The 23644-nt window shown below is 40.1% G+C and overlaps 1 protein-coding gene across 3 annotated transcripts in view; it reads left to right on the forward strand.

Annotated features, from left to right (window-relative positions):
• Positions 1–23644, forward strand: part of LOC128872383 (agrin-like) — a 543175-nt gene that overhangs the window by 123107 nt on the left and 396424 nt on the right. For all 3 annotated transcript variants that reach the window (XM_054115012.1, XM_054115013.1, XM_054115014.1), the window contains exon 3: positions 22151–22186. In XM_054115012.1, coding sequence (XP_053970987.1) covers positions 22151–22186 — 36 coding nt within the window. The remainder of the gene's footprint in view (positions 1–22150; positions 22187–23644) is intronic.

Below are 23644 nucleotides of genomic sequence, written 5' to 3' on the forward strand. Positions count from 1 at the left end.
TACGAACCCGGGAAACTCGCTGGCGTTTGTTCCCCATAAATTACAAGGACTTTGGTCCCCGTGGAAGCGCGCCGTCGGCCCGTGTGTACGCAGCTTTAACGTCGAGAGGGGTCGTCAAACTTCCTGTATATCGCCCGAGGACGACGGTTTACGAGACGCTCGGGTAAACGGATTTTAACGCTGGTCCCCGGATCAGCTCTGCTCAACGACCTTGTAATTGCACCTCGGATTATTGTGGCAGCCGAAACTCTCGCATGGTTTCAGTTTTTATCCGACACGTGACGGCGCTGAACGCGTGTCGCTTCGCGTTTCGCGCTCGGGGATTCTAGGCGCTGGGGTTATCAGGAAATTAGAGGAATTTACGCGTATAGAGCTCGAGGGATCCGAGGTTTTAAAGCCTATATCTCCTTAGGGCTAGAGGACCATGGTGTCATGCTTTCCCTGGCGCTACTCACCAGTGAACGCTAAAGGATTTTATTATTGATTTCACTGGAAATTTCTTGGACTCACAGTTTCATGTATCTTAAAGCTACAGACTATTGAATTCCTCGAGTTTGGATAATCTGAACTCTGCGAGGAATTCAATAAGACATTTTTAGATGTGGTTAAAATGGAAAATATACCGATCTTAAACGATTTAGTGGGTCTCTCGATGAGGCCACAAAGTGCAGTGTGTTCAGGTGAAGTTCTACCGAATGTCTATAATATGTTTATAGTTGTCTTTCATTGATCTTAATATCCTACTCATTATCTTTGTCATAGATTGATACCTGTGTTTTTTGTGGAAATTGAAGCTAGTGTCTCCTACCATAACAGTTGTCTTTCAAGATATGGCATCTGTTCAACTAAATAAAGACTTCTTCGATACAATGAAAATGACTGAAGTAATTAAAGCCAACATCGTCCACAGATAATGTACATTACATTAGGGAATATTATGGGATATCAACGTTGCGGGTGTGATCTATTCAGAGGAACGTAGTTACAACCCTTGAAGTGCGCGACAGTGGGATTACTCGAGTCGACACAGATCACAGCGAGTCGTATTAGTTAACACGGATGACACGAGGGTCGACTGTATCGACTCGCCTAAGTCTCGAGATGTTCCTATCGTGTTTGGCAATCCTGAAATCGTCGGACTCGATTCTTGCCCTATCAGTATTTCCTATATTGAACTAACCATCCATCTCTCTCCTTAATCGTTCATTCAAGTGTTATTTTATGACACACTGAATTATCCTTTTACTACCATTTGCCTGATTCCTGTTCTATTTGTAGATTGAACCTTATATTTTGGGTGTGAGATATTTTCAGACGAGACTGAAACTTAGATTGTGTAGTTTAACATCAGAATTAATTTATTTAGTAAAAAGCCTTGTCGACCTGATATAGGTGACGTGCAAGTCGACGTGTTAAGTAGTACTTCAAATAACGTTGTTTCACGAAAACTCTGGTTCGGTATAAATCAATGTTGATGGTTAACAGCGGTTCGAATCATTCCCCGAATCGATCCCGTCAGCCCGTAACAAACTTCCAGGTTACGCCTTTCCACGGACACACATGCAGGAAATTCCGCAGCATGGTGGTTCATGAATATCCCAAAAATCCGTGTCAGAAGGGTCCATTAATCACAAGGAGCGACGCGTGTTACCGAAAATCCGCGAAAACTGGTCCGCGAGCTCGAATTTTTCGTTCTCGGTCGACTGTCAATCCTCTGACTTACCTGTCGACCCTCCGGGAAACTATATCCGGGCGCCGTTGTCGACGCTAAGGCTGTCCTCTCACCTAAATGCCGAGACTGATGGAATCATGAATTTTATTTATAAATTTATAAATAAAAATATTCTTGACTACGAAATTTTTTTTTTTTTAAATTATCTTCGAACGGCAAATTATTTCCAAGCCAACTGAATGTTTCTGTCTATATTGAAGTATTAAAACACGTACAGGGTGTCAACAAATTATGTGTAAAGATCATTGCAGCCGGATTCTACTCATGCGTCGTGTTCCACTCATCGAGTGTGTTAAACTTGTAAAAGGAATTACGGGTCGGAAATTAACTGTTCTCTTGGAAAATTTGTTTAAAGTTCTAATATAAATTTATATACTTAAATTCAGTTTACTTGCAGTATGTTTATATTTTACATTTGAAATAAATATAGTATAAATTAATTAAGCGTATTACATGTTGAACATGTCGTATTGTAAGCTTCACACATAATTTCTTTACACCCTGTACATTATTTACAGGCAGTTACCTTAAAAAAACTAAGTGTGCAAATACTTTTTTGACCCACTGTATATTAGTTTATCCTATTAAAGGAGTTTTAAACGATAATACTATCATTTCCCCATGTCGGCGTCGATAACGACTAGATCTCTCTTCATTATTCCCTTGGGTTATAAGAACTTCTATTTTTCTTTCCTTTTCTCGCTAATGGAGCTCAAAACCAGGACACCAAGAAAAGTAAAGTAAGAAATAAGTTCAGTAAAAGTAAACCCTTGAGCTACTGTATTCATTCCCAGAGCACAACAAACGACTGGAATCCTATCTCTCAGTGCTGCAAGATCTTCCTTTGTCGCTCCCTCGAAGCAGTTGCTCTCAGCCACCGCGATATTCGCCGAGCAACTACCCTATTTTCCAAAATCCTCTACGGATTTAATCCGGCATGAACCGCCGCGGATATTATACGTTCGCCAGAGCGAGTTGTCGAATCGTTTGTCGCTTTAGCGCCCGTCCCTGCCGGAGGAACTTCGTATAACAATAAGGAACTTCCGCTTCCGCACTTCCGCCCGCAGGAAAACGAAAGGAATACGATAGAGACATAGTATTATCGAAGAAACGCGTAACTGCTCGTGAGAAAGCGTATCGCGGTCACGTTGCTCGAATATTTCGAAGTTCTGACAACCGTATGAATTTGTGACGTGTTTAGTTGGTGCTAAATTTAGAAAAGAGTAGATATTTATATGAGAAAGCTTAGAGAACTCTCTAGAGAAACTTTCATGAACTGAGTTCGGTTGTCAACGCGTTACTAAAGACGTATCTAGGCAATGCTTCTTAAGGATATCGGGAAGCTATTGCAATTAATTTGAAGATAAATAAACAAATCCTACAATTCGGGTTCCACGTCTACTTGTAATTATGGTCAAATTACCGTTTTCCAACTTTTGTGTGTAGTTCTTATATAAAATATAAAATTTGTATACGATTGATTGAAAAAATTACGAGAAATATTTTTGCATGAAATTGAAAAATGTGTCATTAAGACAAGTAATTTAGTCGATCACGTTGGAAGTAGACGCAAATAAATGTCTGTAGCAACGTGGTGTTAGCAACGAGGCGCCGAAATAGGCCAGATTGAGCTTCATCTATCCACTATTTATTCTTCTAACAAACTTAGAGCGTTCTCCAAAGAAAGTTTCACGAAATCAGCCTAGCAATCTACACGTTAACAAAGATATCTGAAAACACTATCGCTCTTTATTAATATTGAAGCCATTGCAACCCATTTCAAAGCAAATAGACAAATTCTACAACTCGGCATCAACGTCCTTATGACTCATTCTATCCAAACTCGTCCTCGTTAGCAGCGAGGTGCTAGAAGAAGGCAGATCGAGCCGTATCTATCCACGTCTCCGTAGCCCGGCATTTATCTCGTGGCTGGATTTGCACCCGTTTAAAGAGGAGCGGGTTTTCCGGCCGCGGCGAAAACACTTTGCACCCCGGCAATTTCGAGCGGTTACGGGACGTTAATCGTCCCAGAGTGCCGGCAACAAATTTCGCAGTCGCAGTACAGCGAGTAGCTGCGCGCCGCAACACGCCAGCTCCTCGGGCACCCAGCGCTCGCGCGATTTGCCCGTTCCATAAAACGCGGCCGCGATTCGCCAAGGCGCGAAACGGCCGCGGCTGCAATTTACCCGCCGACCGAGTATCCAATTTCGTCCGTCGCCTGTTTCGCCTTCCTGGTGTTCGCGTCATGGTCCTACCCCTGGGGGAAATTGCATCAGACTCGGGCCAGCAAAAAGGTCCGAGAGCAAGAGCCTTTACCAAACTTGAGGCTACATTTCAGAGAGAGTGCCTTCGGATACAAAGGTTAATAGCATGGATTCAGATATCAGAGATAAGGATTAGGTCAACTTATAATTGGAACTGAGGATAAGTAAAATTCTGCCAAGTACGAGATGTCTCGTAGATCAAATCGATTGCAATTACTCAAGGGATAAGTTTATAGCCTTTTTAGTCATGGATCGTAAATTTTTTTTTTCGAAACAACAAATTTAATATCACTTTTTATTATCAAAGTGATATCCTAGATTTAGACTCGTATCCAAAACTCTTAAACCCTATCCTCAACCCTTTGGCCTACAACGACGAGTGAGACTCGTGGTAAGGAATTAGGGGCATAAACAATAAGCACGAGTTTGACTCGTGGTACTTCGTTCGGAGTTCCTACCTTCCTGTTTACTGTACCCAGAGCAATCGGGAGGTAACGCGTAGGTTAAGAATTTAAGGAGGAATTATAGTGACAATAACTGGTCCAGGCAGAACCACCCCCATATCAGTTACACAGGTCACATCTTGAAATAACTAAGCATGATATCATAAGAAAAATTAAGAAGAAGAGGAACGGTCTTGACAGTCAGGGGTACTAATTTTGGACCAGTTTACTAAACAATCCTGCACGATAATGAAATAACGTTGATTAAGATCGGTGACTGCGAAACTATACTTGGTAGACTGTTTGTTGGTGATTCGGAGTAGACCCTCGTCCTTCACCCTAAGACACGTCCGTCCCGAGAAGTCTCGTGAATTCTCGGAACGCGAGAAGGGGAGACGGGTTAGCCAATAGGGAAAAAGGTCGCAGCAATCGGTCGCGATCGGGATTGTTCGCGAGTTACCGAGTTCGAGTCAAGATTAATGTTAACTTCGCCGTAGGAGTTAATAAGTCCGAGACCGATAAATCCCGCTAACTCCTTTCCGTCTCGCTCACTCCTCTCCTCTCTTTTCTTTTTCCTCATTCTTCTCGTGCCGACGCTCCTTCGGGCTGCTCCATTACGGCATCCCCTTTCCCCGTCGATCCCCCACTTCCAGGAGGGTTCGTTTCTCGCGCCGTCCCGAACCGTCCCAGGGCTTTGAGAAACTCGAAAACTTTCGCGGTGAGAAAAAACTGGCCGTATCAGGCAAGAAGCTCCGTTCCGAGAGTCCTTTCCAGGATCATTTCCTGCAGGAATCCGAGCCCCTTTTTGTTGCGATTACTTGCGTCGAATAGTTTTCCCATTACAGCACCCCGCCTCGGGGAACACCGTTTACTCCGCGGGGGGTTCTCGTTCCCCCGTACAAAGTGGCCGCGCAACGTTCCACCGATTGCTTCTCTATAGGTCGCACGGAAGCCATGACTGCATTTGCATTTCTTAATTTCTCGACTGTCGACGATAGCACTCGAGGCCCTCGTGCACGAGCCGTGTCCTTTAGGAGAGGCATTCCCGTGGTTTCTCCGCGCTGCAGGTGGGTTCACGAGGACTCGTGGGGACTCGAATGGTACGCTGATATCGATGGGTGTTCTGCGACCACCGCACGGGTTTGCGTGGGATGCCTCCTGGAGATCGCTATATTTTATGTTTAACTTGTGGAGTGTATATTTTGGAGTATCAAAGGAGGGTGTTAAGAAATGCTTATTTTTGGCATCGCCTGGAAATGAAAAATTCATGCAGGATCTTTTAGAGTATCTCCCAAGGAACAAAAAATGTCCGTATCACTTTCCCGAGAAACGATAGGAAAGTTGTCAAAAATACGTTCAACGTATGAATGTGATGATAACGGAACTTACGGATATTTTACATTTCGTCGTCTTCTTCTTCGGATATCGGACTGTCCTCGAAATATTTAACGACTTTTTATACGTCCTGCGATTACTTCGACAGATGCACCACGGAAACCACTAACGGTTGAACAAGGGAACCAGTCACGACTCATTTCGAAAAATTGTTACATTGTAGAAGTAATTAATGATCGCATAAAAATTCGGTTTAAGTATTTTGATGGAACCATCCAAAACACAACGTTACCTACTTTATTCCACGACTTCAAAATAGCTTGTGCCATTTTAAATGCAACATTTACATCACCATCTACATCTACATCTGCCCTTGATAATTTAATTACAAATAGAATTTTGCAATATTCGAACAAAGTTAATCATTTATCACAACTAATTCAAACGGAAAATATGAATATAAAGCGAGCACAATTCCAACGTATGGAAGTTACAGAATTAGAGTTATTCCCCAGATTAACTTACAACGATCTATGCTTATACGCATGTGGAACATACCAAATGAAAGAAGCATCTGGTTATTACGCCGACCATATAAATGACAGATTTTGAATTTCAAGTCGCAGTACCATCATACAATACTGATTTTAAAAAAATACCAGATCGACGTGGAACCAATTAACGTCATTGTACTTCAAACGAAACTGCATTCACGACATTCAAATAGTTTAAAATACTTTGTATATGTACTAATTGATAAAAGTAAAACCGCACTGGAAGTCATACTTGCACACTCATGTGGATGCAAAGTCGGAGTACGCGTTGTTGGTTGCTGTTCCCATGTAGTCATGATTATATGGTACTTTGGATTTGATCGATTTCAAGCTTCAATTCATCTGCCTGCTGAGTTCCTTAATACTTATTTCGAAGACGGTTCGATATCCGAAGAAGAAGACGACGAAATGTAAAATATACGTAAGTTCCGATATCATCACATTCATACTTTGAACGTATTTTTGACAACTTTCCCATCGTTTCTCGGGAAAGTGATACCGGCATCTTTTGTTCCTTGGAAGACACTCTGAAAGATCCTGCATGAATTTCTTATTTCCAGGCGATGCCAAAAATGAGTATTTATTAACACCCTCCTTTGTTTAAATTAAGGATTGTCAACTAAGTTGATAGTACAATGTAAATACTACACAGAAGCTCCTGACTATATGCAAAAATTTCACTTTGTTGAGTATAACACTGTATTGTTAGTGTCGAATTGCTGGAAATTCTAAGAGGTGTAGAGGTGTGATTTCTAAAAAAATATCACCTAATAGAGAATGACAAAACGAAATTTTTCTATATTTACAGTGTATTCATACTATGTTTAGTTTTAGGGATACTAATTAAAAACTTGAAAGACCTTTTTCCTGAGATCACGAAGTGGTCTGATCCTGTTACTGCTGTCTTAAAGAAAAAAAGGCAACAGTTGAACAATCGAATTTTTAAAAAAATATCACTGTGAAAAATCTAAACCGAATACACTGGACGTCGAGAACAAGGACATGTGTCGATATAATCTTGTCTCGCAAAGTTGATGCACGTGATTGTACCATCACTCGCTACATCTACTCTCTCGAACAAAGTATGTTTCTTCATAAATGCCCAGCAGTCTCCCTAGATAACTTCGAATAGTAGCCCACTCCAAACCTCCATTAGAAATCGAATGAAACAACATACATTTCACGTCAACAAGAATAAATGACCCCGATCTGTCTTCGACATTCCCAATCGGTAATCAAAAATACGCAGTCCCTCGCGAAAGCAAGCGACGTCTGCCTGTAACGTTCTCCTCCATCCTTAAAAATAAAGGACCCGTCCTGGCGACCTGTTTCAAGTGCCCCGCCCCTCGTGAAACGACTCTCATACTCTTGAAGATTCGCGAGCACCGCAATATACGAAGTCAAAAGTCGTGTAGGAGCAGTGGCCCGACACGGTCAGCTTTCAAGTTCCTGCAGGAAGAAATGGAACGGAAGTTGGTCGCCGAGGAGGACTCTGTGGAAAAGCCCTGTCAGGGAAGCTGACGTTTAATTTAATAAATGCCGCGACGCCGTGCTCTTTCTTTTCCCTTCTTTCCGTCCTCTTGGGTCCGCGGACCGGGGGGAGGGACGTTTCCGCGCCATTTCCTCCTGCCCGCTGGTAGAAACTGCCGTTCCGTTGCCGTGTAAAATTTTCTTCGGAAAAACTGTGCGAGCCAAGGTGCAGCTTATTAAGGCCGTCGAACTCTTTCTCCAGCGCGGCAGGAAGTTTCTCGCGAGTTTGTAATCCTGGACAACGTCGATGCTTTCTTGTTTTCATTCTCGCGCGTATTTTTATCTCGCCCCTCTGGGTTCCGGTAAAAAGACGTGGAAACGTGTTCGACGAATCGTCGTCGATCGTTTGCGACAACGATGAAGGTTCTAGACGAACCAGCGAGGCTTTGCTGGATCCTTGTTAACCCATCCACTGCCGACTACGAGATATCTCCTGGTTTGCGCTCACGAGTTTAGATTCATTACGATTTTCAGTTATGAATTATTAGAAACGATGAATCTAAATTTAATATAAATTTAATATAGCGTAGACAAACATATTTAATGTCACTTTTTATTATAAAAATAACGACTTAGACGACATGGTTGTAGCATATTAATTATATATCTTGAAAAGACACTCTAAATTTGCCTGGCAATGAATGGGTTAAACGAAGGAATACACCCCGACCCACATAATGCGGACTCTTGTTTATTGGACTTTCTCTGCAATTTGTAACCAATGAGGAACGCGGAAATACGAAGCGCTGTTGCGTGAACAGTTATGTACATCTCGTTTTCTTGTTTCGTTACCCATAAACTGTTGTTATGGACTCTGTTATTGCCGCGGAAAGGCGATGAACGTTGATGTAAAAATTTTTGTTGCGACGAAAGGGGAAAGTGATGCATCGTATTGCACTGACTTACTGTCAAACTCAATTTCTTCAAATGAGGAAATAGCATAGAAATCTTAGAATTTTATATTCTTGTTATTTTAATTTAAGTAGATTCTGGGGTATGACTTTGTTGGCCATTCCTAGATATAAATATTTTTATAACAAAATTTTAATTTGTATGATAATAATGAATCCATACAATATTTTTGTGTATACTCATGCTCCAAATTATTAATAGTGAATAGTTATAATTCTAGTACAGACTATAGCAACGGAATTATATTTTAATAAGTTTAATTAAGTTAAAATTCTATTTCTTCTTTTTCTTGTACTTATGAAAATATAAATTTGCATAAACATCCGCAGTCTATTAATTCTAAAGGAATGTGTGTTATTTGCGAGTCGAACAGGTGCTGGGAACAGTCGTATTGTCTCTTAATCGTGGCCTGTTAATTGGTATAATCGCGTTCTGTCATCGATAGGAAAGCAGCATCCATCTTGATAACAGTCTCGTCGATCGCGAAGTTCTGCGTCAACTGAACACTGTTTCAATTATTAGGGACACGCGGCTAATACCATCACTGTCAATTGCGTCATGTCTAATTGCGGAGGGGTTAATGGAATTTCAGAGTGGAGCGGACTCGAATAAGCTCAACCGTGGCGACTAGCATACATAGCAGACTTACAGTTGTCGCGCAGCTTATCACGTTCGTTATCCGTGACTCGTGCGTGGGTACTAGTGATGCGACCAGGTCCGTGAGAACCTAAACAGTGAACGTGTGGATGATTCCTATTAGGCATTTAAGATTTAACCCAACACAGTACTCTTTAAACGTTAATTTTGAAATTGGAGCAAGTCCGTTTTATGTTATTATTAAACATTTAATGGTTTGTATTCCAGTGGCTTTAAAAATATTCATATATAATAATAGACTTATTTTATATTTTGTGTGATCTGATTTCGTGTAATATACAATAAGATATTCAGGGTTGCTGAAGAAAATAAAAGTAAATTCAATTGTGATACTTATATACGAATACATGTACATATGTATTTATATTCTGAAAACAACTTTAGAAGAATGAGCTGGATTTAATTAATACGGTCTATAATAAATTTCAGGGAATTTTTCACGAAACATCTTCAGAACAGATGACACATAAGCAGCGTTCAACTTTAGTATGATTATTGTTTGGAAAAAATTTACAGACTTCACGTACACGCAAGAGTTAGAGAGATTGAAAATCTAACTAACTAAGCTAACTTATCGCGAACCGCCACCCGCTGTACCATACGTAATGATTTTCCACGACAGGATATTCTTTTTCTCAGAAAACTCATTCATTGCTTCGTGACGCACTAAGACCCAATTGTAACGGAACATTTTTTTGTTACTATAGTAAAATTTTATACGCACAAATTTTTATAACGATAAATGCACAGAAACCATCCCCACTACAGACCACTAATACCGGCTACGGTTCCTTAATGTTGTCCCTGCTAATCTAAATCTAATTTCACTTTACACTTTGCACTTTACACTTTACACGTTTGCATTTTACACTTTTGCACTTCTCACTTGTGAACTTTACACTTTACACTTTGCACTTTTTATATCTAAAGATCTTATTACAAGTTCGCAGCCATTAGCTCGATATTATTCGCGATGAAGAATTGTTCGTCACGAATAATACCGATTACCAGGTCTCACCACGTGGAGGTTGCTGCGACTGGAGACCCGGAGATAGAAGGAATCAAAGTTCCTTCGATCTCCCTCTACATAGAGTATACACACATAGATGCATACTCTACATAGAGTATCGACGAGCTTAATACTAAGTACGAAACCGAGGAAATCGAAGAAAACAAAGTCCCTTTGATTTCCAAAGTCTAAGTCTGCCAAATAATTATTTGAACTAAGAGGGGTGAAGCTAAATCGCGACACGACACGACCATGAAACTGGACTTACTGAGTCAGTCCCGTTTCCTCTTGTTGGATCTGGACTCGAGAGGAAGACGACCGACTCCTCCGAACCAGTCCTCCACACCCTGCACCTATCTGGGAGCCACGATAGGACCCGACTTGCACCCGTCTCACTGCGCTTTGGACTTACTGCACTGCGCCGGGAGCCTGGACTACACCAGACGGGATACAGGGAGTAGAGAACCGATCCGGAGGAGCCGATTGTCTTCCTCTCGAATACAGATCCACCAGGAGGACGGCAACCGACCTTTCTGTCCAGTTACACAGTTGGCCACTACACTTATCACATGAAGCAATAGTGACCGAAGTGGAGAACGATGGTGCGAGCCCAATATGGACTTACGAACAAACAAATCAAGTTGATGAATAATTTTTTGGTAGAGGAGAGACTCTCGTACACGCATGCCTTAAAACTAACTTAGATACATGCCTTAAAACTACCCAAACCAAACTAAGGTACCCACAAGCAATACCAAGCTACGATAACTACGGACGCGAGACGCGGATGCGCGATCGCGAGATCCATATCGACCGATGGATCGTCGAAGAATGAGCTCTCGCCCCTCGTATACCTGTGTCCAGGGTCGCGGTTCGCTATCGAAGTAGAGAAGGAGAAGGGCGAACAACAACCGCGTGACATGTGACATGTCGATTCGAAGGCTCGTTGGATCCATCCACAAAAGAATTTACAAAACATTCATACCACAGCATAATCATATTCCCCATCATTGTTTAAATAGTAAGTATTGTTAATAATTAATTTAACTATTGTCAGATATTAATATTTAGTTGGTTCAATCAGCAGATATTAAAATATTGACAAATTTCTCACGATTAATGTCTCGAATGAATACTTATTCCTAACCGTAATTGTTATTAATATTTAATTGAACACTGAATGATACTGTATGTATCATAAACGTTTAATTATTTCGTATTAAGTTTTAATTGTTCCAATCAGTAGATATTAAAATATATAAAAATCTCACGACAAGCTCTGTAACGGGACATATTTATTCTGTTACTACCCACTCATTTCATCGCATCACAGCATTTTTCACTATATAACGTGACATGAATTTCGGCTGTTCGAAAATAAAGAGATTTTTAATTTTAAAAATTTCCTTTCCCCCAACGTAAAGTGATTCTTCGTCTGCTAAAGTGTCGCGGAATTATTTCCCTTTGCCATTGACGTGGGGAAGCTCGTGTTTCGAATTAACGCCCGATATTGGCTAAGTGATCATGTATTCGGCGTACCCTGAAAGCGTGAAACGGCGAACGACGGGGCACGGTAAACCATCGGAATAACTGAAACTGGCTCGTTACTTTCCCAAGCTTTCTAGCAGCGGGAAAGTGCGGAAAAGACCGTTCGATCGGGGCCACTCGTGTCGGCGATTGATTCTCGCGATATTTCAGGAAAAACTTTCGACCGACCGAGCAGGGGCGAAAAATGAAGAAAGTTTCCTCGCCAGCTTCGTGCTCACGTCTTTCGTAACTGTGCCCACGTGCGCGATATACTCGCCTCGCTTCTTTGTCTACAAACGCGCGCGTGAGGGTGTAACCGTGCGAATCAGTTCTTAGAAATTCATACATACCAATGCCAGCTACGAAGTTATCAGTTAACAGTTGCTGATGAAAAGTCCAATGGAATCCATCGAAGAGGTTACTCGATGGGTTATGCTACTTTTGCGTTTATGTTGTGATCAAGGGTGTGCCAGTCTAGAAATAGTTGTCCTAGAGCACAGACTGAAGGGACACTTTTTTTTATTAGTGTTTGTTGTCATCTTGAAATGTTCATAATGTATGCAAATGAAGACATACATATGTCATATGTGTACATATGTGTACATATATGTACACTTGAAAAATAGAAATGAAATTATACGTGTGCTTATACAGGTATTATATCAAGATATATTCAATGATGACTGAAAAACAAAAATAAAATTGTTCGTGAGTCAATTGAAGACTGAAAGTATGCAAATGGAGACTTTGACATACGTATACACTTAAAAAACAGTAATGAGATTAGTACATGTGTTACATTTTACATATTAGTACATGAGATTAATACATGTGCTTATATACGTCCAGATTTATTCAGTGATGACTGAAAGGCAAAGGTAAAATTGTTTGAGTCGATTGGAGACTGAAAGTATGCAAATGAAGACTTTGGCATACATATATACTTGAAACCCAGTAGTGAAATTACATTTACTTACATAAGTATTCGATCAAGACCTACTCAATGACGTCTGACCAACAAGAGTAAAATAATTTGTGAGTCAGTTGAAGACTGTAAATCTCTCCTCCCTATGATCACCTGCAATGACATGCTTCCGTTTAATCGCTACTTATAATTGTATCACTGTATTTGAAAGTGACCATGACAAAAACGTAATGCAATTTTATAAGCTCCGATTTGTTTCTTTAGAGAAGCCACTTGTTCTTCCACCTTGAAGTACACACGCTCCAAAACTGTCAAACAAATCTGTCACGCAATCGTGTAAACTCGAGCCACTAGGTGTACAAAGTGTCCTATCATTTTGTCCCGCACTGTATCAACAAGTGGGCATAACACACAAGTGTACACGTTACGCCCGCGCGTTATCACCACGATTAAAGACACGGTGCACTCGAACCCGCGTTACAGTGGGCAGTTCTGCTCCCGTAACAATTCACTGTTACCAGAAATCCCGATGCCATTGTCTCCGAGAAATTATTGCGTTGGGTTGGCAGCGGAAAGTTCGCGGTTTCCCGTTCTCCTGTAATTTATGCGCCGACGGGGAATAAATCGCCGCTGGTTATTAAAATTAAAAGAGAAGCGCCGTTATTTCCGCTCGGCTCGTTCGCGCGGCAAATTCTTCCTTCCGGCGTCGCGCCGCCCCCGACGCCTATCGGTTTATCGAGCCAGAGGGGCGAGAGGAGAGAGTGAGAAAAAAAATAAACAGGAAACGAACGGTATACGTGTTTCGTCTTCGCGTCGGTATACAGCGGAGGAAACGGAAAATCGAAAGTGCTTCGCCGCCATTTCCGGGCGTCCCGCTCGCGGCGTTGCTGTCGAATGCAAAAAAGGAGAATGAAATATCGCGTCTGCGAGCACGACCCGTGAAATTCTTCCCTCGAAAATGACCCCTGTGCGCGATACAGTTTACGTACACGCTGTTGTAACCTTTTTCGTCCCGTGTAACGATTTTCACGACGAATTATTCCTTCGTTTCGCGTGAAATTGTTTCGCAAATTGAGGGAGGTCTTCATTTCTTCTTTTGCTGGCATAGTAATTGATAGAAACTTTTGAAATTTGATATTTTTATTTATATATGTGTACAGAGGATTTGATTAAATTTACGATTGCACCGCTCAAATTGTCTCGAAGTTACGTAGGTACAATATTCCGCATTACGTCAGGCGATTGCGTTCTCGCCGATGATGGTCCGAATCAAGAAAGAATGCTTTTGTTTTAACGTATGGATGACACTGTTTGTCATTGAAGAACAAACAAAATTAAGTATCAAAGAAAATAAATTTTAATGAAATTTTCAAACTTAAATGAAGTTATAAAAATAAATACCACAATAAGTGTTTCGTTATAAAGTTTCCAGTAGTCTGGAAACAAAATTTAATTACGGTAGAAATTTTCAAGGGTATTATAGTCTGACAATCAATGTTTTAAGGTCGATTCAGACTATACGACACGTTCCGGCAACGACACGTACCGGCACCGAGTCACCGACACGACAAAACATTAAAACACGCATTTTAATGGAACTATTCATACTTAACAGACACCGACCTGAATGTTTCGCCAACGGGAATAGTGTGAATAGTTCCATTAAAACACGTGTTTTAATGTTTTGTCGTGTCGGTGCCGGTACGTGTCGTTCCCGGAACGTGACGGTCCGTGTCGTATAGTCTGAATCGACCTTTACACGAATACAATTCCTCCCTATCCGTGCTATACGACCTACTACCATTTCCGTCTTTAATTTGGCCAACAGCGGCTGGCGATGGTCGGCAAAGCTTTTCACTGTCACGAAAACGAGCGAATTCGAACGGACAAATCGTACCTGAAAATTTCGCGCGTAAGGACGACACTGTCGACCGTGTCACTGTGACTTTTGACGCTGTTACCAGCTATTACGAACAAAACCAATACACGCGCAGTAACCCGGAGGCTTACTAGACACCATCAATTTTTCACGCCCCGGCTGGTTATCCAGTCTCGAGGCCATTTCGGCGTTACTGTCGGACGTTGCAACTTCTGATACGGTTTGATGGGGCCTTCCACGACGAGGAAGCCGCGTCTCAGACAGTGTGCCCTGGCTGCTTGGTGGCGCGAGTGTGTTATCCGTCGGCTTGTGGGAGTGGCAACACGTGTTTCCCATGTGTGTCAACCCGCAGTCGTAGCCGGGGGTTGAGAAAGGGGAATATCGGCGCGATATCGGGCTGCACGAGTTCTCATAGAGGCGGGCTGCATACATATCGTCGGTTTGCCAGCGCCGCGTGCCACCAACTGCACGAAACGTGCACACAGCCGAATACACGCGTCCCGGAACGCTGTACCTCGGGGAGGAAAAGCTTCTTTACATCGACGAGCAATTTTTCATAAGCGGCGACGAACGGTTTTTGCGTGCGAGATTAGATAAGCCACCCTTTGATGTGTTTCGTGTCGGTTATGTTACCAACTAGGGACGTGCACGAGACGTCAGACATCGATTCCGGACCTTTTTACAAGCCAGAAGATGTTACGATCCTTCGGATACATTGTTTCAGTTTCTTTTTATTCGTCGTCTTTGTCGCATGAAGGTTCGGGCGAGATATTATTTTTGGAGAAAATATTTTGTCGACCTGTGACGAGAATTAAGATATCCAGTATGATGGCTTTTTTTTTAAGGGACTTTAGGACTTGTTTTTTAATAAAATACAGGTACACATTGATTTTTGGGTAATTTTTGACGTGGAAGTTGAATATGAAAATTATTACTTGGATATTTTGTTTTAGAATTTGAACACATTAAGAGTAAGCTCATCACGTTTTATGACAGAATTACTTTCTCAAATATAGAAATAATTTCATTCGTGATCATCGAGTTTATCTTTTCAATTCAATTTTTACTTTGTGGGCTAACGAGACCTTTAATTAATCCTAACCGTAAATATTTCTGTACATTGATAGAATAAATGTAAGTTCACATCCATTGATTGAATTACTTTTCTTGGACCTCGAATTCAACCCAATTTCCATTAATGAAACAAGTTCTTTCAGATATTCAGAGGAGTAAGAATCTAAATAAAGCCTGCAAATGTTCGTTCCCCTTTGACTTTCTTTGCAACAAGGAACATGTTTTTAATCATTTATTCTATAGAAAGTCTTGGCACAAATTTCAAATTTAGACACGCGAAATGGAATTCTCTATAAATAATTAATTTGTTCTTAAAAAAAAGGTTTCTCATTAACCTTTTGACCGCAAAGGGCATATATATATATATATAGACACACATTATTTCAATGCACAGGCATTAAGCATACCTTACAATATATTTGTAGTACTTTTATTTCTCAATCTTCACCATATACTGAATATACAGTTAGTCCCATTAAGTATTCGTACCCTCTATGTCTATTGACGAAATTTATATAAATTAAATAATAGGTTTGATATTTGCAAATAAATTTTTTATTATAGATGTATACATAAAATTTATTCATATACTTATTTATTATAAAACATTTATTTGAAAACATTAAGCCCATCGTTTAATTTAGACAAGTTTCTTCAATACTTGCACTATTTTTACATATATTTAGTTAATAAAAATATCCGATCGCCATTTCCCTGAAACGTTCCGCATATTGAACAGCAATCAGGCGAGCGAACGTTTGATCCAGCGACGAGCTGGCTCTAATTAAGAAACAATTTCGCGAAGGTAATGAAATCCCGTTTTCCAGCCGTTGGATAAAATTTGACCGTTATCGAACAAGCGGAAAGAGACCGTGCAGCGACGCGAAATTGTGCTCGGGAGTCCTTATGAATCGCCGCGGCGACGTAATTACGGTTCGCCATTGCAACAAGTAATTTCCGAAACGCGCGCGTCTCGTTCCGCGCGAGCAACGGGCGAGAAAAATAAAATTAAATTCCCCGCGGGAATTAAACGCGATATTTCCGTTTCATTGATTTTTGCATTACCTCCCCCGACTACCCCCGTTCGTTCTGTCTGCTCCTGGCGCTCTGTGCGCCACGTCGCAGATTTAAAATACATTTGTCCCTCTCCCTTCCGCGGGAGCCATTTTTCCGTTGCGCGTACACGAGTGTAGATTACCGTGAATGCATACGCGTGATGAATTACTCCGAACGGGCGATATTTCTGCGTTAACATATTCCAGTTCGCGCGACGGTAACAAAACCGCGTCGCTTAAAAAATCCTCCGAGTCGTAACGTATATTTAATCGTGTGAATTATTGCGTTTCCGTCGAGGGACGTTACCGTCCCGATTCGTACCCGGCGAGCAGTTTTCGGGCCATGTTACTCGGCGCTACAATAACGCCCCGTAAAATACATATTTGTCGCGAGCACACACGAACTTTCTTGTTTTCCTTTGGGTAGGGTGTTCGTCGCAGACGTAGTATGTATATTAAGTCGCCGCGGGTATTCGCGACAACTGTGATAAAATGGAACGATAATGTTCAATGTGACAGTGGTTGTCGAATTGGAGACATTCGAGCCGTGTTTTTCTAAGCGTCTCTTTCGTAAGCGAAACAACTTTCTCTGCGACGACGAATCGAAATCGATTTATCAACGGTGCAGATATGAAACGTAAAGTTTGTTTCGTCCCAAGGAACCATAAAACGTGAGTGTTCGTTGGGTATGTTTATGGAATGTAGGCGAAGAAAGACCAGTTTTATGGATTAAGGTATTTCGATGATTTTAATGAATGTTTGATTTTCGTTTCGACTTCAAATTCTCTATACAAATACAAATATTGAAAATAGTTCTTTCCTTTTTAGGAAAGTTATTTACATATAATAAGTTATTAAAGTGAAAAAGTATATTTGTAAGTTAAAATCGATTTATAGATCAAAATCTCTTTGGTTTATGCAATCGAATACCATTCAAAATTCATCCTAGGCGAAGTTAAAAATTTGACTAAAAAAGTCAAATTAATTAAAAGTATGAGAAAATGTAATTTCAAGTCTTCAATGACTATGAGACTCTCATTTCGTAAATCCAATAGTAAAACCTCCTCTCATCTACATCGTTTCTTAAAAGTGTAGCTGTATTACTGAAATTTTAAATACGTATGAAGAAAATGTTAAAAATTATCGATATCTCAATGTTTCAAAGTAAGAGTTCGCTCTTCAATTCGTATAAAGAAAATGAAAAAAATCATCGACATTCTAACGTTTCGAAGTAAGAGTTCACTTTTTAATTACAAATTTGTATTGCTTAGTAATCGTAACCTTAATGATCTCAATAACCAGTAACAGAGTAACATTTACCGATTGAGCATGCTGAGTTTCAAATCGGCCGGGATAGTATTTCTCGAGATGAAGCTTGACTGCTTCCTCGAACCATCTGACGTATCAGTGATTTTCATGTTAACCTGAACTGATGGATTGGAAACCTGACACGAGGATGATGATTGGCGGCTGCTCGGTAACTGACTTCCAAATCACTGACTGTTGCAATTGGTTACCGAGCCTTGGCTGCTTTCAGAATCCCAGGTCACGCTATTAACGAACAACTAGCAGCTAATGAATTGAATAATTGATAAATTGGTATACAACAAAATTTCTCTACAGGTATACATATTACCAACCCTGTTATTTCGTTTACAATGAATCTTTCGTAGAGATTTCAATATCTAAATACCTCGTTTAAGCCCCTTAATTTCCAAGAAACGTTGAAATGAATTTCTGTCCTGCTTACTCTTGGGGAACCCTCAGTTTTACGATGAGTCTTCTTGTTGTTAAAGTCGGAAGATGAGGAAATATCGAGCTCCGAGCAGTAATTTTGATTTCTCCACAGTGAACGTTCCCTACAGGTTCTCTTCCACTCATGTATACATGACGTTCATTAACCGATATACACCGTCGTTCACAAATACGTGGATACTTACTACCTTTAATGAGTAATTAATATACACCGTAAATAGTTATTATACAACTTTTGTTGCTATATTCTATATGATCAATGCAGGGCCGACGCAAGGCAGGTTCAGCGCGTTCACCGGAACCCGGGCCCGCGTTTTAAAAGGCCCCGCGGTCTACGAAAATTACTGAATTAAAAGGCACCGATTTTGATTAACTTTTTACAGACTGATGATACCATTAACAAATACAAGACACTTTTTTGGTAACGCTGATTAAATTGAAAGGAGTGACAAAAATCATCAAAGCGTTATTATTTAATATTGATCTTGTAAAAAATATATAATATGTAACAGCATTTATAAATAAATAATTCCTCGTTGTAAAATTTAACTGTAGGATTTAAATGTAAATCCAGGCACCGCAAAAGGTCACGCCGGCCCTGGATCAATCATATTAAATGTCTTGCGTGGCATATTCAATTGTATAATGAAACTATGGGATCGTTTAGATAGAAAAATTCAGAAAAAGTATTTGATATATCAAAAACATTTATAACGAATATTACAAAATAAATGAGATGAAATTTTAACATTATTTAGTTATCTCTATAGTTTTTTATCAGTACTAATGTAATATTAATAAAAACTATTAATAAGATAAACGTATCGAAACGTAAATAATATAATTGATATTAATAGATTCGCAACTTTTATTACAATTAGTAATAAATGGATTCTTAGGTTCATAATGCTGCTAACAACAACGATATAGAAATAATACAACACTGATTCAGAATTGTAGAATTTCCACTCAGAATCCTTGTACACTATCGTCAGAACCGACATAGAGACCTAAAAATTGTATTCACCCAAAATCCTAAAACTGAGAGATGTAATAAGGTTTCTTATCATGCAGTAAACTTTGTCAGCAGTTGGGGCTAACAGTGTCTCTGGTCGACAGTGATTTCTTCCTCTTGTGTATACGATGATTACGAGATAGAATTTCAGTGGAATATGAAACCCTTGATGAAGGTACCTCGAACACTGATGCTAGAGGATTATTCCAGAACAACACGACCTGCATTCGCAACCATCGAACGGTATTAGCAGCAAGAACCCGAGCCACGAAAGCCCCGAACGTGTCAGTCGTCCGAAGTCCTAAAACTCGAAGACAGCGAAGGGTCCCTAACCGTGTCATAAACCCTGCCAGCGATTGGAGGGAAAAGTGGCCTCCGTTGCGCTTACCATATGATACTCGCCGTGCTATGCAACGTTGATAGCGAAACACGTCCCGTCGGAGCAAGCATTCATTGTCGTTGAACGTGCATCGTTCGTGTACGGGGTGTCCCGGAATTCGTCCAGAAACTTGTAATTATTTTCAACGTCATACGTGCCAGTGCAGCGGACGCGGAACCTCTTCATTAAAGGGATCCCAGGAAAGGATAATTAAAAGTTTCACGAGAGGAACGCCAGAGTGCCTAGCATGTTGCGCAACTCGGGGTACCCGATGTCTCCCTGTTATTTGCTCCCCCGAAGTTGACCCGACCCGTCCGTCTGCCTTAACCCCGATTCGCGTAAGAGATTTCCTTCCTTGGGTCTCGTTGTTCGAGAAACCTAGGATCGGGCTGATTAGCGCTTAGACGTTAATTACCGTTGTCTCGGGGACCCCGCAAAGTCGACGAAAGTTTTCGTCTGCGACGCTTCTTGACGAGACAGGTTGATTTTGTCGTGAACTGAACTCGCTGGGGGAGACTAGATCGTTGGATGGTCTTTCAGTGCTCTTCGAGGCCCCGTGAATTTTAATTCGGTTCAACTTTGGGGAAATGTAGCGTTTCTCCGTTGGTAGTAGCAAACAAATGTGAAATGTTAGGTGTAGAGGAAAGTTCTGTCTGCAATTTGAGCTGAGTTCAAAGTTTTTTGTCATTTTTAAGTATTTGGTTATTTGATATTCAGGGATAGGATTGATTTGGCTTCGTTTGCTTGGATTTTGTTAAACGTTATATTATTATTGTGTAATTTAAGTATTTAGTTTAAACGTCTACGTTATGGTATCCTATGATGCCATTGATAACGATAATTAGATTCCTGGAACACCAAGTTACCTACTGGTATGTCAACTGTTAGACTAGAATGATATTTCAGGTCTGTACAGTAACAAATAAAACAATTGTTTATGACTATCTAACAATGATCTGAACTATTTATCAGATGATAGAAATTCCACTCTTCTATTTGCATTTTGTTAGAACCGAATCGAACGATTCTTCACCGAGTTACGAGACTTCAGATCCAATTAATTATAAACAAAATAAAACAAATGTTTAAGAGTATCTAACAATGATAACAATTATCTGTTAGATAGTTGAAATTCCGCCCTTTAATTTGAATTTTTGTAGAATCAAATCGGACAATTCCACGCAGAGTTATGGCACTTTAAATGTAATTAATTATAAACAAAATAAAACAATTGTTTAAGAGTATTTATCAATGACAACAATTATCTATTAGGTAGTAGAAATTCCGCCCTTTAATTTGAAATTTGGTAGAATCAAATCGGATGATCCTACGCCGAGCTACAACACTTTAAATTTCCTATCTATTTGAGAATTATGAATGAATGATTGACCCACTGACCTACATCCTTATATGGAGATGTGAACGCATGCCGTAGTAAAGTAGTAAAAATCGTGAACACAGTAGTATTTTTTGGAAACACGTAGTACATGGAAGAATTTGACAACAAACACCTTTAAATGATTTGTCTTGAATATTTAACGAGTTCCTCTCGAACGATTTTGATGAAACTTGGTATACAGAGGCTTTTGGAGGCGCTGATTCCAAATTTGAACTCGAAATTTACAAATTCAAAATGACGGACCCAATATGACTGAACCAAAATGCGAAAAGTGATTCAATTTCTATGAAACTTGGTATACAGAGGATTTTGGAGGCGCTGATTCGAAATCTGATTTCAAAATTTTCAAATTTTCAAAATGGCGGATCGATTACGACAGGAAAAAATACGAAAAATGATTCAATTTGTATGAAACCTAGTATACAGGGGTTTTTAGAGGCGCCGATTCTAAATCTAAATTCGGAATTTATAAATTCAAAATGGCGGATCCAATATTGAAACTTGATATCGCAGTTTTTTTTCCACTATTAGCCCTTACTGTGGGGACTTCTTACTCCACTGTAAGTATTGTGTAGCATACTATTTACGTAATGGTTACAAGGGCGTGGTGGCTTCAACGTGCTTATTTCCAGCTAAACTATTTTTAACTCTCCTGGTGTACGTGTTGTGACTAATTTCACTAATATTACTCCTTTTCTCTTTCCAGACATGTCCTACAAGCCGCAGCGTTCAGTTATCGAGGGTAAGTTTCCATTTCCGTTTCCATTCTTCTTCAAGTATGAAAGTACTAGCTTCCACTGAACACCTCGCAGCTTTTGTTTAAGGGGTCTTTTCACTGTAACGCTTCGAAAACTTGGCCAACTTCGAGAATTATTTTAATATTTCACATTATCAGATGAAGAATCTCATGTATCGCCTTATTCAAAACGTCCCAACTTTGTTAATTTCACAAATTGTGTACTCTAATTTTACTAAAAATGTATTCATAATATTCATTCGATTATTATTTGTAGCAGAGTATGTTGATAATTCAGTTCGAATAAAATCTCACACCAACGATACTCCACTTTAAATGAAATTTCCTTGCAAGTACGTTAAAAATGAGCAAGCTCGACAGTTCAGAAGAGTAACGATATTATCATAAGATAGGAAGCGAGGCTGAGAAGTGACTGTTGCTTGTCGAGACAGGCACGAAGGGAGGCGAAATCGTACACGACTCGCAGAGAAATAGCGCTTCAATGTCTCGCGTTGCGAATTGGCCATCACGCGATATTTAAGAACGCGTTATACAGATATCTGACGGACACGAGGGGCTCGTGTCTTTCGGATCGCTGCACGACTCAATTATACACATGAACCACGGCGCAGAGGCGAATCTCTAAATTGCCCCGATTGGAACGATCACGCAATGGCGTTTGCGAGCACGTCGGGAATCTCGTCGAGGTTAATTGAACGGCAAATTCTTGGAATTCATTCTTTCTCGGCTCGAATGCGTTTATATCGCGCGCCCGTATCGCGAAAACGGCAATCTTTCAGCTGCTTACAACGATGGTCGTGCATAAATAACCAGAATTACGTAAAACACCGCTTTTTCTTGGATCGCAAAACGCGCTCTTGCGCGAATTGCCGTGAAATACACGAAAGTTCTTTCCTTTTTCAGCGATAATGAGCACTGGTACTCTTTATTTTTGTTTATAGTATTCTGAAAGTTTCATTTGAGTTATTTTTTAAATTGATACCGTTTAATAAACAGGATATTTCTCACAAATAACGAAATACTACGACGATTGGTATAGTGACTCTTTCAGACCTGTCGTCCACAATTGAGTACAGAAAATTTAAAAATTACCTACACCATCATTTAAGGCAAATATCCTTATTGATAACTACTCTATTGGGATTGTATTTTTATTTTTTCATACTAATTTTGGTCCAAGGTAACCTTAAAAATTAATTTATATTATTACCAGAAAAAAAATATAATTCAAGTTTGAAAGGGTTAATTGCGAAGTTTTATTGTTATCGAAGTGCAACAACAGTTTGTCATTGTTTGCGCTCACAGAAATTATCGAATACAGGACTGATCAAATTTCTCCACAAATCAAGACTGCTGGCAATATTTTCCCATTGCTATCGTTTTCACTAGTGAAAGAGGTCATTAATCGCCCTTGCTCGCCACCCGTTTCGATCGTTATCTTCT

The sequence above is a fragment of the Hylaeus volcanicus genome, chromosome 2 (assembly GCF_026283585.1).
Source record: "Hylaeus volcanicus isolate JK05 chromosome 2, UHH_iyHylVolc1.0_haploid, whole genome shotgun sequence".
In the NCBI taxonomy this organism is placed as follows: domain Eukaryota; kingdom Metazoa; phylum Arthropoda; class Insecta; order Hymenoptera; family Colletidae; genus Hylaeus; species Hylaeus volcanicus.